The sequence below is a fragment of the Spermophilus citellus genome (assembly GCF_964194105.1).
Source record: "Spermophilus citellus genome assembly, chromosome: 1".
NCBI lineage: Eukaryota > Metazoa > Chordata > Mammalia > Rodentia > Sciuridae > Spermophilus > Spermophilus citellus.
The window spans coordinates 46,411,562-46,433,681 of record NC_138182.1 but is presented as its reverse complement, the minus strand read 5'-3'; the positions used below and the strand labels follow the sequence as shown (position 1 = coordinate 46,433,681).

At 35.7% G+C, this 22,120-nt stretch overlaps 2 protein-coding genes across 2 annotated transcripts in view; one reads left to right on the top strand and one right to left on the bottom strand.

Moving 5' to 3' along the window:
- The window catches only part of VWA8 (von Willebrand factor A domain containing 8), a 425,268-nt gene that overhangs the window by 325,706 nt on the left and 77,442 nt on the right, over positions 1-22,120 (bottom strand). Inside the window, exons 6-9 of the mRNA XM_081281141.1 lie at positions 11,923-12,087; positions 11,549-11,598; positions 10,724-10,832; positions 8,552-8,656 (exon numbers count right to left, since the gene is read on the bottom strand). Coding sequence (XP_081137267.1) covers positions 8,552-8,656; positions 10,724-10,832; positions 11,549-11,598; positions 11,923-12,087 — 429 coding nt within the window. The remainder of the gene's footprint in view (positions 1-8,551; positions 8,657-10,723; positions 10,833-11,548; positions 11,599-11,922; positions 12,088-22,120) is intronic.
- On the top strand, positions 12,266-21,420 carry LOC308652052 (sterile alpha motif domain-containing protein 12-like; the record flags this gene model as incomplete). The annotated part of the gene is made up of 3 exons (XM_081299747.1): positions 12,266-12,365; positions 14,992-15,538; positions 21,309-21,420. 3 exons carry the CDS (start codon positions 12,266-12,268, stop codon positions 21,418-21,420), a joined length of 759 nt encoding a protein of 252 aa, XP_081155873.1.

Sequence of the window (22,120 nt, the reverse complement as noted above, 5' to 3'; positions counted from 1 at the left end):
AGTATCAATGTTGGATATCTAGAAGATTCATCTAATTAGAACCAAAACTTTTCAATTCTATAAAAATAGAAGTAAAAAAAAAAATATTAATGAGAACTTTTTCTACTTTCTAATAATACCATTCTACTTAAACCAAGTACACAGGTGATAGATACTAAAATCATCCTTAAAATTTATAAAATGACAGGAAATAGTATGCTTTTACCCCAGTTATAATAATGTCATTATAAGTTGATACAGGATTGATGTTAGAGCACTCATATTCCTGAAATAAATACAAATGCAAAGAATCATTTACTACATTGGTTATATCTTTATAAATAATTAAGCTAAATAAGCTAGTGGAATAGAAATAGGCTAGATTCAACCTGAATAGTAAAAGATCTCAAGTTGCAAGGTGAATTATCATTTACTGACATAAGAAATTTAGAGGAACTATTAATCAGAAAAGTAATAAAGGAGTACAAGAGGAATATAAAATCTTTCAGACTACATGCTAGTAATATGTAGAAAATCAGCATTTATTTACTTTACTACTTTATGGGCTTTTCCTATGAATTCTTTAATTTCAATTAAACAGAACTAACATTTCCAACTAACTTTCTTTGGGATTACATTATTTATAATGTGATTTATAATTATACAGAATAAAATGTAAATCTCATAGATGTTAGTAATAAGGCAATGGCATTCATCCTCATAATTCCCAATCCTGACCCACTATGCTGCACCTTCTTCCTACATTTTTCTAGGCTATTGAGCAGCAAAAGGGAAATTATCCAGACCATGCTGATTAGCAACTAAACAAATATGTGGCTCCAATCTTTCCTGGGCTATTTTCCCAAAGCACCTCAGCAACTAATACAAACCATTCCTTCCCTCCTAAGAAGTCAGTTTAAGCCCTCTATCCCATTTTTTGGCAGGCAATCTAGATATTTCTCCCACCTACAACAGTGCCTTAGACTTCTCTACTCCTTACTGGAATGTAAGTCTCTTTAGAGAACTATTCAATCTATTTGGCTCTCTCCAAAATCTCTATGACCTACAATTACCCTAGTCAGTAGTCATGTAAGGTTTGTTAAATGAGAAAAATAAAATGAAAATATTTTTTCTTTAATCCTCAAAATCATCCATAATTTCATCAATATTTATTTCTTTTCCCATTTTCTCAGTAAAAAGGACTTCTGCTTTAAGTGACAGTAGATGGAAAGCCACCAGTGTTTCTCAATTTCAAATTAAAGCAATCCCATCAGTACAGTTTCTGGATAGAAAATAAGTTCTTATATCATTTTAAATCAAGTACAATGGTGCTCTGGAAATGACCTTTCTCACCTCGCCCAAGCCATATTTTACATGTACTCAACAAATGTCATCCCTACTTCCAAAAAACATGTTTATTTTTCCCATTCCAAGAAACAGTCATTTCTTCACTTGACATCATCCTTTTTTTAATTATAAATATCAAGTAATGTTAACTGTACAAATCAATGGATTTTACTGTAACAATTCCATGCATACATGCATTGTGCTTTAATAGTCTCCCCCCCTCTACCACCCTCTTCCCCATCCCTCTACATCATCCTTCAGCAACCCATCAACTTCTTCCTTCTGCTCACCATTGCTTATTTTACAAGTAGTTTATAATCACTGCTTCAGAGCCCACGAATTTCTGGCTTATATTCCCACTTTACTAACACTGTTCTCAATAATTCTACGAATAATATCATATTTGCCAAATTTAATAAATTAATTTTCTTCCTATTTCATTGATTCCTCCTTCTTGGTCTCTTTTGTGACTTCTCCTTCATCTTCCTAACCAGTGCACATTAGAGTACTTCAGGAATGGATCATTTGATAGATATCATTAACTGATTTAAAAAAAATAGAGCAGGTTGGGGGGCTGTGAAAGAAAGTGAGAAATCAAGAGTGTTTATGAGTTCTAGCTTGGAAAAGTGAAAAGATAGTGATGCCATTAATGAGAGGAAGTAGAAAGAAGAAACACATTTGGAGTGGATACTAAATAACTTCATACAGTGGAATCCTTTGAATTTGAGGTTTCCAAGTGGGTTTAGATGTAGTTTTTATCTATATTTACTTTTTCAATACTCTCATCCAGTCATGATTTTACAAACCATCTATATGTTCATGACTCCTTGTTTTCTCTTTCCAGTCTCTCTCCTGAGTTCCTAACTGGCATATGCAAACTTCCCTCTTATTATCTCCCCTCAGATAGCTAATAGGTGTCCCCAATTAAACATGTCCAACATTCAGGTCTTTAACCTTCCCCCCATTTTCTCTCTCTCTCCACCTTCATCATTCTAATTCCTCAATCCAAAGACTTTGAAATTATCCTTGACTTCCTGTCTTAACCCTACATCCAACCCTTCAGCAGATATGTTATCTCTACCTTGAAAATATAACCCAAATCCAACTACCTCTTACCAACTCATAACTGGTCAAAATCACCATAATCTCTCAACTGAATTATTATAACAATCTGCTAACTGGTTTTTCTCTGCTTTTGCCCTTACCCTTCAGTCTATTCACTACTTAGCAACCAAAACAGGGCTGCTGAATGATCAGTCATATAAGACATTCCTCAAAACCTCCTAATGGTCCAGGCAAGGTGGTGCACACCTATAATCCCAGCAACTTGGGAGGCTGAAGCAGGAGGATCACAAGTTTAAGGCCAGTCTCAGCAACTTAGCAAGGCCCTAAGCAACTTAGACCTTATCTCCAAGTAAAAAAATTTTAAAAGGGATGGAGATATATCTCAGTAGTAAAGTATCCCTGGGTTCAATCCCCAAGACTGCCAAAAAAATTTTAAAAATTCCTAATGGTATTCCATCATACTCAGACTGAAAGCAGAAATCTCCTTGATGGCCTACAGAACCTTACATGATCTGAGCTCCCCTACCTTCTAACTTCATCTCCTACTTATCTCTCCTTCACTTACTCTGCACCATCACACTATCCTGTGCTGATGCTAGAATGCCCCAGGTATGTTCCTGCTCAGGGCTTATGTACTAGTGATTTCTGAAGTGCTTTCATCCATAGGACTTCTCTCCTTCAGATCTTTATCTAAGTGTTACCTTCTTGGTGAACACATGTATTCCTCAATTGACACATAGCATCATTTACTTAACTAATTGACTTTTTTAACCAAAAATCAACCTCTATGAAAGCAGAGACTTTTGTCTGTTTTGTTTACTGCTACATTTTCAGCATAATAGTGCTTGGTTAAGTGTTCCTGTGGAAGGATGGTTGGAATGAATAATTTTTTTGAATGAATAATCTAAAAGTCTTGTTTAAATAAGATATCTCTGCAGCACTGGAAACTATTAACATTTTACTCTTAAAACATCACTCCTAATGTTTCATCAGAATATTCTTTCTGTTCTACTTCTCTCTGACCATTCTACTTCTGCCTAATTTGCATGTTCTTTCCCCACTGTCCATACCTTAAATGTTGGTGTTTCCAAGGTTCAGCATTTGGCCAGTTTTTCTTCTCACTCTACTTGCTCCCCTGAGTTCTTTCAAACAACTCCCACACATTAACAACTCTCAAGTATTTATCTTTAATAACAAAATAGTTCCAGAGCCAGATCTGTATTTCATGTCTGCTGGATAAACCTCCCTGGAAATCTCAAATTCAAAAAAGATCCTACCATACAGAATTATTTAGCCTACACCCCAATTGTGCTTCTTCCTTGCAAGTTCTCATATTAACTAATGGCAGCTGTAACTACTCGTTTGTCCAAGTTAGTATCCATGGACATTCTTGATTTCTCATGTTTTATCACAGTCTCCCAACCCAACCCACATTTTATCAGTTAGTAACATCTAAGACATTACTGCATCTAAGATATTTCTCACATCCATTTAATTCCTATTTTCACTGGGCTACTTCATGTTTGACTAGAGCTATTCATCATTATGGTAAGTTCCTCAGGAGCAGGGATCAAATAGCATCCATTTCTATATCTCTAGATTTCTATAGACATATAATCATTTGTCAAATAATGAATGTTCAACTAATGTTTGTTGAACTGAGTGAAAATATTAAATTCAAGACCCTTCCAAGTTTCTCTTGCAAAACTATCATTCAGATTATATTATCAATGAACAAGCGGCAGCATATCCTTTCTAAATCACCTAGGGAATATACTAATTTAACACTCATTATGATGGAGTTCTACTTACGTAGAACTGAGAGCTGAGACATATTGAGAAAAGCCTGGATATATTTGTTACTAAACTGTGATAAAGGATGCCAACTCTCAAAGTGTGGTAGATTCATAATGAATCTTTAAGGCATCTTTAACTAAAAACTAGAAGTAATTTCATAACTATAAAAATGTTTTTAGAATATGAACATCACATAATAAGCACCATCTGGGGAATAAAAATTATTCTAGTCATTTTTATTGCTAGTTCAAAAAAAGAAAGGTGCTCTGATTTTTAGCTGACTACATTTTCAGGAAGTAATCATTTTTCCTTTAAAAATGCAACACAATTAAGTGAATACACTAAAATTCAGGGAGATATGTAACTCAAAGACAAATATTCATTCATTTCTATAGCAATCTGAGAGAGAAAATAATTATCCCTTATGAAGAAAAAGTTATTGACTAGCTCCATTATAATACACATTTCTATTCCTTAATTAAATATTTTTCCAAATTCAACACAGTACTTTAATTTTCACCATTCTTATCAAAATTGTTTGAAGATAGATAATATTTCATTCATCTGTGAATATTGGCTTAAAATAACGCTTTGGGAAAACAATGTAAAAATTTAAATAAGAAACAGGCCACACAGAGTGCTCCAGAACAGATAACAAAAAACTATACCAATGAATAGACGGTTCTACTCCCTGCACATGTGTGTGCATGCATACACACACACACACACACACACACACACACACACACACACCAACTGGAGATTGAACCCAGGAGTGCTTTACCATTGACCTATAGTCCCAGCCCTTTTGATTTTGAGATAGTGTCTTGCTAAATTGCCCACACTGGCCTTGAACTTCAAGTCCTCCTGTGTTAGTAGCATCCTGAGTAGCAGGGATTAAGGCATGTACCACCATTCAGGGTACAACCCACTCTTAAGGAAAGATATTTTACACCTTATGTGTATATTTATGTATATATCAGTGTATAATAATCTTACCAAAAGAAAATTCTTCATTAGTTTCAGACAAGAGAAATCTGTGCATTAACTAGCACTTTAGGTAATTAAGGTGAGAAAAGACAGTTACACTTTTATCTGATTAATGCCAGTACCTTTTTCCATTTTTTAAATTCTCTACAATCAAATTAAAATTGATTTGTTTGTAATATAAACCTTTCATCATCATGTTCCCCTTAAGAGGTTAAAATTAAGGGCAAACAAAATGATACTATTTTCTTCAGAAAATTCAACTCATTAAACATATTTTCCAGAGCCAGTGTTGTGGCTCAGTGGTAGAGTGCTTGCCTAGCATGCTTGAGGCACTGGGTTCAATCGCTGGCACCACATTAAAATAAAATAAAGGTATTTTTTAAAGTATTTTCTACAACTTTATATAATTTATACAAGTAGTTTTAAAAATTAGAGACCAGAAACACAACAAAGTGGTTTCTTAGTAAAGATATAGACCTTTGTTCATAACGGATCTATCTAGATACTGAACATCTTTCTCAGTTGTGTCACAGAGTAACTCTGCATTGCTTCATATTATCAGTACTTCCTCTGGGACTCTCTTCTTCCCTGAGTATGCCTCCTTGTTCCCAAGGCACAGGTATTGTGCTGAGGGCACTAGGGAAGCTCATCTGGAATTGAGGAAGCCTTTGATCTTGAATACTAGATGTTCTGCTTCAGTGACCAATGCCAATTTAGATCATATGTTGATTGAACCAAAGATAAGTTCCAGTTCTCTTTTTATTTTCAGTACCTAAAATAAACCTAAAAGTGAACTACATAGTCAGAAAATGGCAGTTTCCTGAACGTATGACTTTCCCCATTTTCTAATGGTTTTTAATATCCTCGCCTTCTCCTTCTCCTTTTTTTCCCTCTCTTCCTCTCTCTCTCTCTCTCTCTCTCTCTCACACACACACACACACACACACACACACACCACAGAGTAGACCTCTTTTTTTCTCTTTCATCAGTGACTACTATTTCACCACTTCTATTCTCTTGCTTTCTTCTACATTCCTTTGCCTCTTTATTGACCATTATTAACTCCTTGCTTCCTTATGCTTTTTTTTAGGTTCCATTCATAATTGTATTTCTCATTATCTATGAGAAATAGCTTTCTATGATTTTATTGTTATTACTATTAAACATAATTAATCAATGAAAACATTATTTCTTAGGTTCTGTGGCTAGCTGATCTATTGAAAAAAAATCTTACTGAAACAACTAGAATCTCCTATGCCACTCTCCTGCTTTCTCATTTCTATTACTAGATGAACACAGAGTGCTTCAATACTTCCAAAGACTACATGTGGGTTTGAGAATAAGGGAGAAACAAACATCCCAAGTGCTCAAGAGCGTCAAATTATAGCCCAGAAAATTAAGGTCCTGTATACATAGCCACTACAGCTTAGTGTTAACATTCTATCTACTCCTTAGAAATCTGTACCTTAACCAGACTGTATTAGAAGGAACAAAAATTAAACACACACATAAGTATTGATTTTTTTCTGATTATTAGACAACAAGCAGCAGATATGATGTCACACACCCTTAAACATTCTGGTTCATACTTCCTGGAACAAGAACTCTAGCCAATCTAATCACCACATAAACTTCCAGAACAGGAAATTAATTTAATAAAATACTATCCAATGCACAGATCTTTCTTACAAAGTGCACCAACAATGTCATTTGTTCCTATATGGTTCAAGATCCAGTGCAGGAATATTTAGCTCATGGCTCTTCAGTCTCCTTCAACATGGAACACTGTCTGAACAGTTTTAAAGAACATAGGTCTTCATTCTGTAAGATGGCCTTCAACCTAGGACTAGGCCATACTTACATCCTCAATTCTTAGTAGGAACTCCCCAAGAATGATGCTCTTCAAAGCCCATCATTCGGGAGATACATCATGTCAATTTGTTCCAGCTGGTCAAACTCATGTTTACTGTAAAAATACTACTTTCTGCCAAACACAGCGGCACACATCCGTAATCCTAGTGGCCTGGGAGGCTAAGGCAAGAGGATCACAAAGTCAAAGCCAGCCTCAACTTAGCAAGGCCCTAAGCAACGTACAAGACTCTGTCTCAAAATAAAAATAAAAAGGGCTGGGGATGTGGCACCCTGGGTTCAATCCCCAATACAAAATTATATATATATATATATATATATATATATATATATATATATATATATATATATATATATATATATAATAGGCAATTGAGTATTTTGTACAGAGTAGAGAGAGATTCAGAAATTGTATTCATATCCGAAGATCTATCCGCCAGCTTTAAATCCCTTGGTGACACCTTCCTAAATCAACCACCATTCTGATGAATGCCAAATGGTAATTTTTCTAGTTATATTATTCCTTATTTATCAGTAAGCATTTCACATTCAAAGATTTTTCTTTCTCTTCCATATTTTTACAATTTATTCATATCATAGAGATCTGTGGATTCCCATTTTATGAAACAAGTTCTATTAATTTTTATCATTATTTATTTTTAATGGTCAAATTTAATGGTCTTACAGGCCATTTTTTCATCATAAACTCCAGGCAACTTCACTCCCCATGAAATATTTCAAAATCAAGTTCAAACATCTCTCTCACCAAACATCTCTGTCATTTTGAAATGTCAATATCATTTGTTAAACATTTCCTTACTCTCGGAACATTAAGAAATTCAATGCTCATCTTGTATGTTTTATGGCTCAATCCTTGAGAAAACCCTATTTCCAAGGAGTTTTGATTTCTTTTAGTAATCAGTGTCTAGGCATATGGCATGATCATACAATTTTTTGGCTGTTTTAAGAGAGCTATATATATTATATATATGTGGTGTGTGTGTGTGTGTGTGTGTGTATATATATATATAATATTATATATACTATGTATAATACTATATGTAGTATAAAATACTATAATGTAATACTATATTATCTATTTGTTCATATGTATCAAAAACATAAATCATATCTCCAATTTCAATTCAATACCTCATTCAATACCTCATTACCCCTTTCCTTGTTTATAAATCCCTTCTCCAACAGCTCTCATTATCTCAATATCCTTATCATAGTCACTCATGTGCTCGATCTATTTATTTTCTCAATCTCTCCACACCAGTCCCTCTGTGCTTCTTTCCCCATTACCGCTTTCTTGTTTCTGGCATCTAATGCCTTCATGACTAGAAAGGAAGACAAGGGATGGTGAAAAAAGATGAAAGGAGACTAGAGAAAACTAGGAGAGGTGGGAAAAGAGAAATGGGAAGATATAAAGGAAAGGGAAGGCAAAAGAAGGGAAAATTGAAATGTAAGGGAAAGGAAAGAAAGGGAAACAGATACTCACTTTTAAAACACCTTCAACAGCCATCTTCCCTTCATGTCCTAATAAAATAGTGTATGGATAAAGCCACTGGATTGCGTGTTTAATTGACATCATAGGAAAGGAATCCTATTTAGGAGCACAAATACATAGGAATAAGCAACATCTAAAATAACCACAGAACATGTATCTTAAATGTATATGTGCCATTAAAATTGCCCTATAAAAATAACCAATAATTTTCCAGAAGTGTAAAAAAAATAAAATATTCTTTCCTCTCCTCTTCCTGTTCCTATTCATTTCTAAGTGAACTCACTCCTACCTTTCATCTATGTGTCAATGGCTTCTGTGCTTTTATGTCTAATCATGCTCTTCCTTAAGCTCTAGACCTGAATCTTCAATTATCCATTACATGTGACTACAGTCACATACTGTAAATTTTCATATGTAAACTTTTACATCTGAAACCATTCACATTTGCATACTTTACTCGTCCCAAAGCACATGCTCCTCCTTTATTCATAATCTGAGTTCATCTGATCTACATTAACTTAGCTTCATAGCTATAAGTGCAAAGTAAAGAAAGTGTTCATTTTCCTCAAATCCTTCACCCCAAACCAAATTACATTTTCAATTCTGTTTACACAATAAAGAGTCTACTGATAGGGACCAACACAAAAATTTCAATATGGATTATCTATTAGATGATATTACAGAATTAATGTTAATATGGTAAAGTGTGATAACAGTATTCTCATTATGCAGAAAAATGCTCTAATTCTTAGAAGTCATAAATATTTAATAGAATACTACAATTTATTTCCAAATGGTTCAGGGGGGGAAGAGCGGTCAAGCAAATGTGGCAATATGTTAGTAATTGGTGCTTCTAGGTGAAGGAATTATGAATGTTTGACTATTTTCCAGCTTGTTGAGATATGACACTCTTCAAAGCACAAAGTTCTGAGCAAACACAAAAAAAGAAAGTGCAAAATTGGATAAACAGAAGAAATGCCTTTCTGGATATGTAGAGCAATGTAAAAACTACCCTTCCTGTCTAAATAGAAATAATTCAAAAAAACAATTAACATTTAAAAATGAGTTCCTTGACTAAAGAAAGCAGTATTGCTACTACTTCAGATGGACCTCCTTGGCAGGGTCTCACTAAATGTTATAACAAGCCTTTGAATATCTTTGGCATCCAGGTTCTCCCCAACCTCCTTGATGCCAACACCAAGGGAGGTGTTTTCCTGTAACCTAAATCTGATCACCTAATGTTCTACCTACTTCAAAATGTCTTACAGGCCATTTTTTCATCATAAACTCCAGGCAACTTCACTCCCCGTGAAATATTTCAAAATCAAGTTCAAACATCTCTCTCAGCATACACACTTTCTCTAGGGATACAACTTATTCTCACTCTCCTTCCAGGTTCTTTTGTGACGGAACACCTATGAATGCGTCCTCTGCCTACAAGGCCTTTAACTGCCATGCACTTTTTAAAGTATAGTGGACAACAGCTGTTGTCCACCCTATCCCCTCAGGTCTCTTTATATCCTTTCTTTGTGCCTCTCAGGTCTCCCTTCCCACAGCCAGCTGCTGCAGATCTTATTTTTTAAAATATTTTTAAATTTGTCAACAGACCTATATTTTATTAATTTATTTATATGTGTGCTGAGAAGTGAACCCAGTGCCTCATACATGCTAGGCAAGCACTCAACCACTGAGCCATAACACCAGCCCTGAGGTCTTTTTAAGAAGACTGCCCTTCAGCTCCTGGAACCAGCTTTACTCACAAACTGGGAGAGACGGTAATGACTTGAAATGTGCATCCCCTGGGACAAGTATTAACCAATGACTAATGGGTGCTAGAATAAGAAAGCCCAGCTCTACTGCCCCAGGTTGGGCAACTTTGAGGCCTAACTCACTGCAGTACACGTCTTCTTTGATACGGCTGAAGCCTTCCCTTCCACCTTTATACTTACTTACATCTCATGTCTACCTCCTCCTTCTCCAAAGCTAGGAGTTCTTTAGAACTTGGGCTCTGTATAGTTTACTATACTGCACAACAAATCAACCTTAGGCCTTTTACAGAAGAATATGATGAGAAAACCCAAAGTGATTAATTCCCAAGGATTAACTTTTAAATTTGCTTTGCTATATTTGGGTTCACCAGTTATTAATTTGGTTTATACATACCAGGATTTGAACTGCAGCTGGTAAACTATCTAAAGGAAAATCTGGAAGTCCAAGAGCAAAAGATTCTTGGGAACAGACAGTTGTTGCAAAAGACAAAAGCTGAGAAACTCTGGGGGAAAAAATCATATTAAATTTTATTCTAATAGTTTTGAAATAAGTATGTTAAATAGCAAATAGCTGGGCCAATTTAATTAATCTAAAATGATCCCTACTGTTAATTCTTGAAGAACAGTGACTCCCGTATCCCAATGTTCCATTTAAAACTCAGAAGCTGATTAGCTAGACACATGAATTTCCTAAACCCATCAAGATAGGTGAGGTTTTCACAACCTGATCTAAATCTACCCTGCCAGCTTTATCTCCTCTCAATCTCAAATCTAAACTCTAGACAGCAGATTTTTATAGCCTTAAGAACAAAGCATAAACTCTCATATCTCATGCTTTTAGAAAAGTCCTTTGTAATTCCTTCATTCCATTCTCTATCTGGCAAAAGTCTACACATTCTTTAGGACTCACTTCAAACATCAATGTTTTTGTGAAGCCTTCACAAAGTCTCAATCACAAATAGTCCCAGTATTTTGAAATTGTGGCATGTAACTACACTGGGTTAAACTAAGCTACTTGTATCTCTTTCAGTTCTACTAGATCTTAATTCCGCTTCTTACCATCAATGATCTATTTTATTGATTTTATCACCAGCATATACCAAACCTTGCAATACTAAAAAAATTCTTAAAAGAATAGTCATGGAATGAATATATCAATCAATGAATAGGCAAAACAAATTCAATGTTAAGTGACCAGTATTTATAAAAGTACACTTACTTCTCTACTGAAACATTGGCTCCAACTGAATATAATACATTAAGTTGATCCTAAAATGACATAGAAATATATCAAATTAATAAAAACTAGAACAGATTAAATGGAAAAGTTTATAGATACAAACAAGCCTTTTAATTAGGCAGACACCAAGAAATTCATAGGAAAAAATAATTTCTTGTTACATTTCATTTTATAAAAATCTTTTTAAAATCTTTCAAACAAATAATGCCACAAAAATTTTTCATCCTACTTCCCAGAGATTTTTCCTTATCCCATATCTTTTTTCCTGTCCATTAACTACTGAAGAGGAATTGAATTTCTTGTTGTGGACAAAAATCTATTTTAAAGACTTAATCAATCTTGGTCATAATTACCTTGAAGGGTAGAAAATAAATATCTCTGGCTTGAAATCGAGAACGAAGAGGGGGATCTAATGGATTCCCAGAATATCTGGGCACTGGCAAGCCCAAGGCAATCACTCGGAAATTTTCACTAACTCGGACAATCTTCCAAGCATCCAACTCTGCTTTAGTATGATCCTAAGAAAGGGAGAGATCAAAATTACAGCACAGATGAAACAGATTACAACTGCAAGAGCTGCCAGGCCAAGACACCTAAGCCTTGCCTGTTAAGAGAACTGAATTTGAAAACACTTTCAAAATCACACAGTCAAGGAAGGAAGCAAAGTAAAATCCAGATCCAGGGAAAGCTTGCAACATGAATACCAGTCTTGGAAACAAAAGTCCCTCACACAAGAAGGAATCAAGAAAAGCTGAGTCAGATCTCCAAGCCCCACTCAATAATACAGAGGAAGAGAGTCAGGAAAATAAGGAAAAGACATGATGATCAAGAGGACAGACAAACCATCCAGAGTGGAGATAACCCACAGAGCCTAAATAGATATTATGTTTACAGAAATATTTCTAGAAAAACATACTGCTAATAACAACTAACATGTTTGAAAATTTACAGGGTAGGCATTTTCCATGATTTTTTCTCATTTAACTTGCACCAGAATCCAGACAATCTCCTTATGATCTGAATGAAAAACCTTAAGTTCAAAGGAGTTATATAACTTACCCATGTCACTGGAAGCACTGAAAGAACATAAACTGCATAGTTTTGAAGTCACAAACCCTGGCTCAACTACCTGATACATGCATGTTCTACTTAAATTATCAAGGTTATATTATTTACCGTTGGAACCTCAGTCCTCATCTATAAAACAGAAATAATATCATCTACATTATTATGACTGCTGTGAAAACTAAGTGTGAGAATGTATGTATGTAGCAGGCACATGTTACAAATCATTTCCTTCCTTCCTTCCTTCTCTTCCTTAATGGCTCCTCACAGCCTTAAACAATTGTATCCATGGTATATAAAGTTTATATAAATGTGCATATGTACATTTTGAGGGAAAGGTCCAGCGCTTTCAGCAGATCCTCAGAGGGCAATGCCCACATTGACAGTGTAAAAACTTCTCATTGCCTTTCCTGGCAAGATTTGTCTCTCATTCTCCCAGTCTCAGCAATCCAACCTTCTATAACTCTGTTTCAACCCATCATACTACTGTTATTTTCCAAAAATGGAGCTTCAGCAACACTGCTCCATTTTCAGTGAAACACCTTTTTCACTTTGTACAGCATAAAAACAAGTATCATTCAAATCTTAGTACACACCACAGCTTCATAAAAACAGGTCCTTTTCTGATCCTTTCCCCCTTTAGAACCACTTTTATACCCCTTCATTAAATCTTTTACAAGCTTCTATCTTTATACATTTGTGTAGCTACTTCTTTTTTTTAAAGTAAATAACTTATTTATTTTGCTCTCCTTCCCCACCCACATCCAAAAAAAAAAAAAAAAAAACAACCATTTATAAAATACACAGGTTGTTGTGAGCCAGTTTTTAGTGACTTTTCACTTGGATTTTGTTTTGTTTTGTTTTTGCAATGCTGGGGCTGGAACGCAGGGCCTCAATGCTACATGACTGTGCAGCTACTTCTATGCAAGACTGCCTCATGCTAATCCAACCTCATAAGAGGACTTATTATTGCTTGTAGAACATAAGAATCCAAAAGTCTGTGGATAGATTGCATGAATTAATTTTTTAAAAATAAAAAAATGATTATTTCAATGATAATAAAAAGATCCCAATTCATAAATTAACCGAGTAATACTATGTTACATATGAGTAACACTATGTTACATACATTAGAAAACAAGAGCCTGGATCCAGCCCTGTCTGAGAAACCAACAAGACAACCTCCAGAGAATCAAATATATCTGTTTTTCATTTACCTAAAAGTGATAATTAGAATACATATAAAGTTTATACAGACTGATTATTTCTATAATAACAAAATTCTACAACCATTACCTCTGTGAAAAAATACAATTTTTGAGACATTAAAACTCAGTATATTGAGTCTAGTTAGAAATAAGTGGGACTTAAATTATGGTGTTGGAATCTGTTTACCATAGAAATTGCCTTAAGATGTAAAAGTTTCATGAAGAGATATTGCCTATATTCTGTGATATTCTCATGAGACAGATCTCATGTGAGTACAGAATTAACATTTACAAATAAAAATTATGTATTTATACTAATATCTTCTTTGAGGGGAAAAAAAGATCTTTCTCTTTTAATTATAAGCATTCCCTACATAACTGAACCCTTTTGACTCCCATGTTGCAAGTTTTTACCCAAAATAAAAGGTTCAATAATTTTGTGCAGAATTATAATCTAAGATTAAAGAATATATCAAACTTTTTGTTGTGAAGTGATGCTTTTGCTTTTAAAACATACAATTCCACATTCTAAGTAGTATTCTTTTCCACATCATGTCCTAAAAGGTTGAATAGTATAATTTTTAGGAGAAAACAATTATTTTGAAATTTAAAAGTGTCTAAAGAGAAAGTGACCTGCATGTTTTCACTTTCTTTTACAGACAAATAATAAAAAAAAAAAGTCTTCCTTTCAGCACGTGAACTATAGCAAAATGAAGGAATAAAAATTTAGCTCTTCTTATTGATTAAAACCTCCATTATCCCTTTCTAATTGTATGAGAATTAGATGACCTTTAGATAGATCTAGATGGAAATTACTATACTTGCATGAGAAAAACACCATCAAAAAACTCTCACAGACAGGAAAGAAACCCACTACTAAAAGGGTTGCAAGATTGATTATAGAGAAATAGCTTTGGGCATCAGGGATCAGAAAAAGATGCTCCTGGTTCTACCAGCCATGGAACATCAGTTCAATCAGACCCTCTGGCATCAACATCTATTATTTAGGGGCTGGGGATGTGGCTCAAGCGGTAGCGCGCTCGCCTGGCATGCGTGCGGCCCGGGATCGATCTCAGCACCACATACCAACAAAGATGTTGTGTCCGCCGAGAACTAAAAAATAAATATTAAAAATTCTCTCTCTCGGAGCCGGCTGCTTGCTTTGCGTGACCGCGGCAGCTCTCCACTGTGGTTTGAATCCACGGGGTATTGATCACCCTTCCCGGGCCGAAGGTATTAAACTGCAAATTGAAGGTGAAGGTGTGGAGTCTCAATCCATTAAAAGCAAAAATTTCCAGAAGGTGCCTGATCAAAAAGGAACCCCCAAGCGACTGCAGGGAGAAGCTGAGACGCCTAAGTCATCTACTGTGAAGCTGTCAAAACCAGTGGCTCTATGGACCCAGCAGGATGTCTGCAAGTGGTTGAAGAAACATTGTCCAAATCAGTATCAGATCTACAGTGAGTCATTCAAACAGCATGACATAACTGGGCGAGCTCTGCTGAGACTCACAGACAAAAAGCTTGAGCGTATGGGGATAGCCCAGGAGAACCTCCGGCAGCACATCTTGCAACAGGTGCTCCAGCTGAAGGTGCGAGAAGAAGTCCGAAATCTGCAGTTACTCACACAAGGACTCCTGCAGTTGGACTCCAGGCTTTGCTTCGTGCCCGGGATCCCGGGTGGCCCTGCCATGCAGAGGCTGAAGCTCTCCAGGGCAGCCTTGGCTGCTGGGCACCAGGAGATGCAACATTAATCTTATCAATAAATAGTTGATGCCCGGACCCGGCTGGTGGGGAAGCATCAAATAAATTTATAGGAATAAACAGTAACCCAGCAGTCAACCAGAACAAGAAGCAACATGAGCAGCTTCAAGAAGCAAGGAAGAAGAGGAGTACAAGCAATGCAGGACAGCCTAAATATTCAGGAGGACCTAGAGTCATCAGAAAAATGGTCATATAAAGACCTCAAGGAACACCTTAGACAGATGGAATGGAACCTCAAAGAGGATACAAGACAGCAAATTCAAGCAGCGAAAGAACACATTGAGAATGAGTTACATAAACAGCTAAAAGAAGAAGTTAAGCATCTTTATAAGGAGATAGAGATTATAAAAAATAATCAAACAATAATTCTAGAAATGAAGGAAACGATAAACCAAATTAAAAACTCAATTGAGAGTATCACTAACAGAGTGGAACAAGTAGAAACCAGAACGTCAGATAATGAAGACAAAATATACCATCTTGAAAAGAGTCTAGCCAACTCAGAAAGGCTGGTAAAAAATCACGAGAAAATCATCCAAGAGTTATGCGATAACATGAAGAAACCAAACTTACGAGTCATCGGGATAGAGGAAGGTACAGAGATTCACACCAAGGGAATGAGAAACCTGCTGAATGAAATAATTACAGAAAACTTTCCAGAAATAAAAAAGGAAACAGATATACAAATTGAAGATGCATACAGGACACCGAGCACACAAAATCACAGTAGACCAACGCCAAGACACATTGTTATGAAGATATCCAATATACAGAACAAAGAGAAAATATTAAAAGCTACAAGAGAAAGGAGACAGATTACATTTAGGGGTAAACCAATACGGTTAACAACGGACTTTTCATCACAGACACTGAAAGCAAGAAGGTCATGGAACAATGTATTTCAAACACTGAAAGACAATGGATGCCAACCAAGAATTCTGTATCCAGCAAAATTAAGCTTCAGGTATGACAACGAAATAAAGATCTTTCATGATAAACAAAAGTTAAAAGAATTTGCAGCCAGAAAACCTGCATTGCAAAGCATTTTGAGCAAAACACTACACGAGGAAGAAATGAAAAACAATAACCAAAACCATCAGTGGGAAGTGCCTCAGTAAAGACAGAGGGTGAGGGGAAAGATAATCACGGAGAAACAAACTAAATATTTAAAAAAAAAAAAGGATAAGCATTCAAACATGGATGGAAGTTCAAACCATATATCAATAGTAACTCTGAATGTTAACGGCCTAAACTCTCCAATAAAGCGACATAGGCTGGTATCATGGATTAAAAAGACAAATCCAACAATATGCTGCCTCCAAGAGACAGATCTGATTGGAAAAGACATACACAGGCTGAAGGTGAAAGGATGGGAAAAAATATACCACGCACACAGTTCTCGTAAGCAAGCAGGAGTGGCCATCCTCATATCGAATAAATTCGACTTCAAGACTAAGTTAATCAAAAGGGATAAAGAAGGTCATTATATACTGTTAAAAGGATCCATTCACCAACAAGACATAACAATTATCAATATTTATGCACCAAACAATGGTGCTGCGACATTCATAAAACAAACTCTCCTCAAGTTCAAGAATCAAATAGACCACAACACAATAATTATGGGTGACTTCAACACTCCTCTTTCACCGTTGGACAGATCCTCCAAACAAAAATTGAATAAAGAAACTATAGAACTCAATATCACAATCAACAACCTAGACTTAACTGACATATATAGAATATATCAACCATCATCAAATGGATATACTTTTTTCTCAGCAGCACATGGATCCTTCTCAAAAATAGACCATATATTATGCCATAGGGCAACCCTCAGTAAATATAAAGGGGTGGAGATAATACCATGCATTTTATCTGATCATAATGGAATGAAACTGGAAATCAATGATAAAAGAAGGAAGGAAAAATCCTACATCACATGGAAAATGAACAATATGTTACTGAATGATCAATGGGTTACAGAAGACATAAAGGAGGAAATTAAAAAATTCTTAGAGATAAATGAAAATACAGACACAACATATCGGAATCTATGGGACACAATGAAAGCAGTTTTAAGAGGAAAATTCATCGCCTGGTGGTCATTCCTCAAAAAAAGAAAAAACCAACAAATAAATGAGCTCACACTTCATCTCAAAGCCCTAGAAAAGGAAGAGCAAAACAACAGCAAATGTAGCAGAAGACTAGAAATAATTAAAATTAGAGCGGAAATCAATGAAATTGAAACAAAAGAAACTATTGAAAAAATTAACAAAACTAAAAGTTGGTTCTTCGAAAAAATAAATAAGATCGACAGACCTTTAGCCATGCTAACGAAGAGAAGAAGAGAGAGAACTCAAATTACTAACATACGGGATGAAAAAGGCAATATTACAACAGATCCTACAGAAATACAGAAGACAATTAGAAATTATTTTGAAAACCTATATTCCAACAAAATAGAAGATAGTGAAGACATCGATAAATTTCTTAAGTCATATGATTTGCCCAGACTGAGTCAGGAGGATACACACAATTTGAACAGACCAATATCAATGGATGAAATTGAAGAAGCCATCAAAAGACTACCAACCAAGAAAAGCCCAGGACCGGATGGATATACAGCGGAGTTTTACAAAACCTTTAAAGAAGAATTAAAACCAATACTTTTCAAGTTATTTCAGGAAATAGAAAAAGAGGGAGCTCTTCCAAATTCATTCTATGAGGCCAACATCACCCTGATTCCGAAACCAGACAAAGACACCTCAAAGAAAGAAAACTACAGACCAATATCTCTAATGAACCTAGATGCAAAAATCCTCAATAAAATTCTGGCGAATCGAATACAAAAACACATCAAAAAAATTGTGCACCATGACCAAGTAGGATTCATCCCTGGGATGCAAGGATGGTTCAACATACGGAAATCAATAAATGTTATTCACCACATCAATAGACTTAAAGATAAGAACCATATGATCATCTCGATAGATGCAGAGAAAGCATTTGACAAAGTACAGCATCCCTTTATGTTCAAAACATTAGAAAAATTAGGGATAACAGGAACCTACCTTGACATTGTAAAAGCTATCTATGCTAAGCCTCAGGCTAGCATCATTCTGAATGGACAAAACTTGAAGGCATTCCCTCTAAAATCCGGAACAAGACAGGGATGCCCTCTATCTCCACTTCTATTCAATATAGTTCTCGAAACACTGGCCAGAGCAATTAGACAGACGAAACAAATTAAAGGCATAAAAATTGGAAAAGAAGAACTTAAATTATCACTATTTGCAGATGACATGATTCTATACCTAGAAGACCCAAAAGGGTCTACAAAGAAACTACTAGAACTAATAAATGAATTCAGCAAAGTAGCAGGATATAAAATCAACACGCATAAATCAAAGGCATTTCTGTATATCAGCGACAAAACTTCGGAAACGGAAATGAGGAAAAACACTCCATTCACGATATCCTCAAAAAAAATAAAATACTTGGGAATTAACCTAACAAAAGAGGTGAAAGATTTATATAATGAAAACTACAGAACCCTAAAGAGAGAAGTTGATGAAGATCTTAGAAGATGGAAAAACATACCCTGTTCATGGATAGGCAGAACTAACATCATCAAAATGGCGATATTACCAAAAGTTCTCTATAGGTTTAATGCAATGCCAATCAAAATCCCAACGGCATATCTTGTAGAAATTGACAAAGCAATCATGAAATTCATATGGAAAAATAAAAGACCCAGAATAGCAAAAGCAATTCTAAACAGGAAGTGTGAATCAGGCGGTATAGCAATACCAGATTTCAAACTATATTACAAAGCAATAGTGACAAAAACAGCATGGTACTGGTACCAAAACAGGCGGATAGACCAATGGTTTAGAATAGAGGACACAGAGACTGATCCACAAAGTTACAACTATCTTATATTTGATAAAGGGGCTAAAAGCATGCAATGGAGGAAGGATAGCATCTTCAACAAATGGTGTTGGGAAAACTGGAAATCCATATGCAACAAAATGAAACTAAACCCCTTTCTCTCGCCATGCACAAAAGTTAACTCAAAATGGATCAAGGAACTTGATATCAAACCAGAGACTCTGCGTCTGATAGAAGACAAAGTTGGATCTGATCTACAAATTGTGGGGTCAGGCTCCAAATTCCTTAATAGGACACCCATAGCACAAGAGTTAACAACAAGAATCAACAAATGGGACTTAATTAAACTAAAAAGTTTTTTCTCAGCAAGAGAAACAATAAGAGAGGTAAACAGGGAGCCTACATCCTGGGAACAAATCTTTACTCCTCACACTTCAGATAGAGCCCTAATATCCAGAGTATACAAAGAACTCAAAAAATTAGACAATAAGATAACAAATAACCCAATCAACAAATGGGCCAAGGACCTGAACAGACACTTCTCAGAGGAGGATATACAATCAATCAATAAGTACATGAAAAAATGCTCACCATCTCTAGCAGTCAGAGAAATGCAAATCAAAACCACCCTAAGATACCATTTCACTCCAGTAAGATTGGCAGCCACTATGAAGTCAAACAACAACAAGTGCTGGAGAGGTTGTGGAGAAAAGGGTACACTTGTACATTGGTGGTGGGACTGCAAATTGGTGCGGCCAATTTGGAAAGCAGTTTGGAGATTCCTGGGAAAGATGGGAATGGAACCACCATTTGACCCTGCTATTGCCCTTCTTGGACTATTCCCTGAAGACCTTAAAAGAGCATGCTACAGGGATACTGCCACATCGATGTTCATAGCAGCACAATTCACAATTGCTAGACTGTGGAACCAATCCAGATGCCCCTCAGTAGATGAATGGATAAAAAAAATGTGGCATCTATACACAATGGAGTACTATGCAGCAATAAAAAATGACAAAATCATAGAATTTGCAGGGAAATGGATGGCACTAGAGCAGATTATGCTTAGTGAAGCTAGCCAATCCCTAAAAAACAAATACCAAATGTCTTCTTTGATATAATGAGAGCAACTATGAACAGAGCAGGGAGGAAGAGCAGGAAGAAAAGATTAACATTAAACAGAGACATGAGATGGGAGGGAAAGGGTGAGAAAAGGGAAATTGCATGGAAATGAAGGGAGACCCTCATTGCTATACAAAATTACATACAAGAGGTTGTGAGGGAATGGGAAAATAAACAAGGAGAGAAATGAATTACAGTAGATGGGGTAGAGAGAGAAGTTGGGAGGGGAGGGGAGGGGGGATAGTAGGGGATATGAAAGGTAGCAGAATACAACAATGACCAATAGGACATTATGTAAAATTGTGGAAGTGTAACTGATGTGACTCTGCAATCTGCATTTGGGGTAAAATTGGGGGTTCATAACCCACTTCAGTCCAATGTATGAAGTATGTTATGTCAAGAGCTTTGTAATGTTGTGAACAACCAATAAAAAAAAATAATAATAATAATAAAAAAAAAAATTCTCTCTCTCTCTCTCTCTCTCTCTCTCTCTCCTCTCTCACTCTCTCTTTAAAAAAATAAATAAATAAATAAATAATGTATGATTAATTAAAAAAAAATCTATTATTTAGTGCCTCATGTGTTCTGGACTTGTATTTGCACCCCGAGAGCAGGATCAAGAAATAAAAGAAACGGGTCTTGCTCTTGAGTGATTGGCCAATAAGATTAGCATATATGTATCTGCACAGAAAAGGTATGAGAAAGCCTCCGAGTCCTAGAATGTCGATGCAGAACAATCAGTCACAGAAGGCTATTAGCACATACAGCTCCAATTTGGTACAGCCTGGGCTAAATGAATAAAGACTAAGCATCTTCTTGTCATTTATGACATTAAATGACACATCCAAAGCCTTTTGAAGAGCCCCATATCCTGTACTTGTTGCACAGCATTTAATTTTACTTACTTATTTATCCATCCAACAAATAGTTAATGAACACCCACTACATTGTTCAAGGAATTTGAGAAACAACATTAGTAAAAAGAAATCCCTGTACTTGCAAAACTTATATTCTAGTAGAGGAAGACAGATAATAGTAAACAAGTTATATAGGATATTAGAAGACAGCATGGAAAAATAAAACAGAGTAGGGTTAGGATGTATAGAAGCAGAGGGCAAATTACAATTTTAAATAAGGGGGTCAGGGCAGGCTCCACTGACAATGTAACATTTGAACGCTTGATTAAGTTAGAGGAGCAAGCCAAGTAAATGCCTGGGGAAATAAACATTTCAGGAAGAGGTAAGTACCTGTGCAAAGGCTTGAAAATAGAATGCCTATTTAGCAGATTTAATGTAAAGAGAATACTAGTAGCTGGAGTGAAGTAAAAGAGGTGGAGGACAGAAGGACAAGAGGCAGGAGATAGTAAGGGCCCAGATCATACAGAGCATTCAATTCCATTATAAAGATTTTAGATTTTACCCTGAGTAGAAGAGCAAGCCCGTAAGGTCAAGCACAGGAGTGACCCAATCTGGTGCATCTGATGCATGTTTTAAAGCAATCA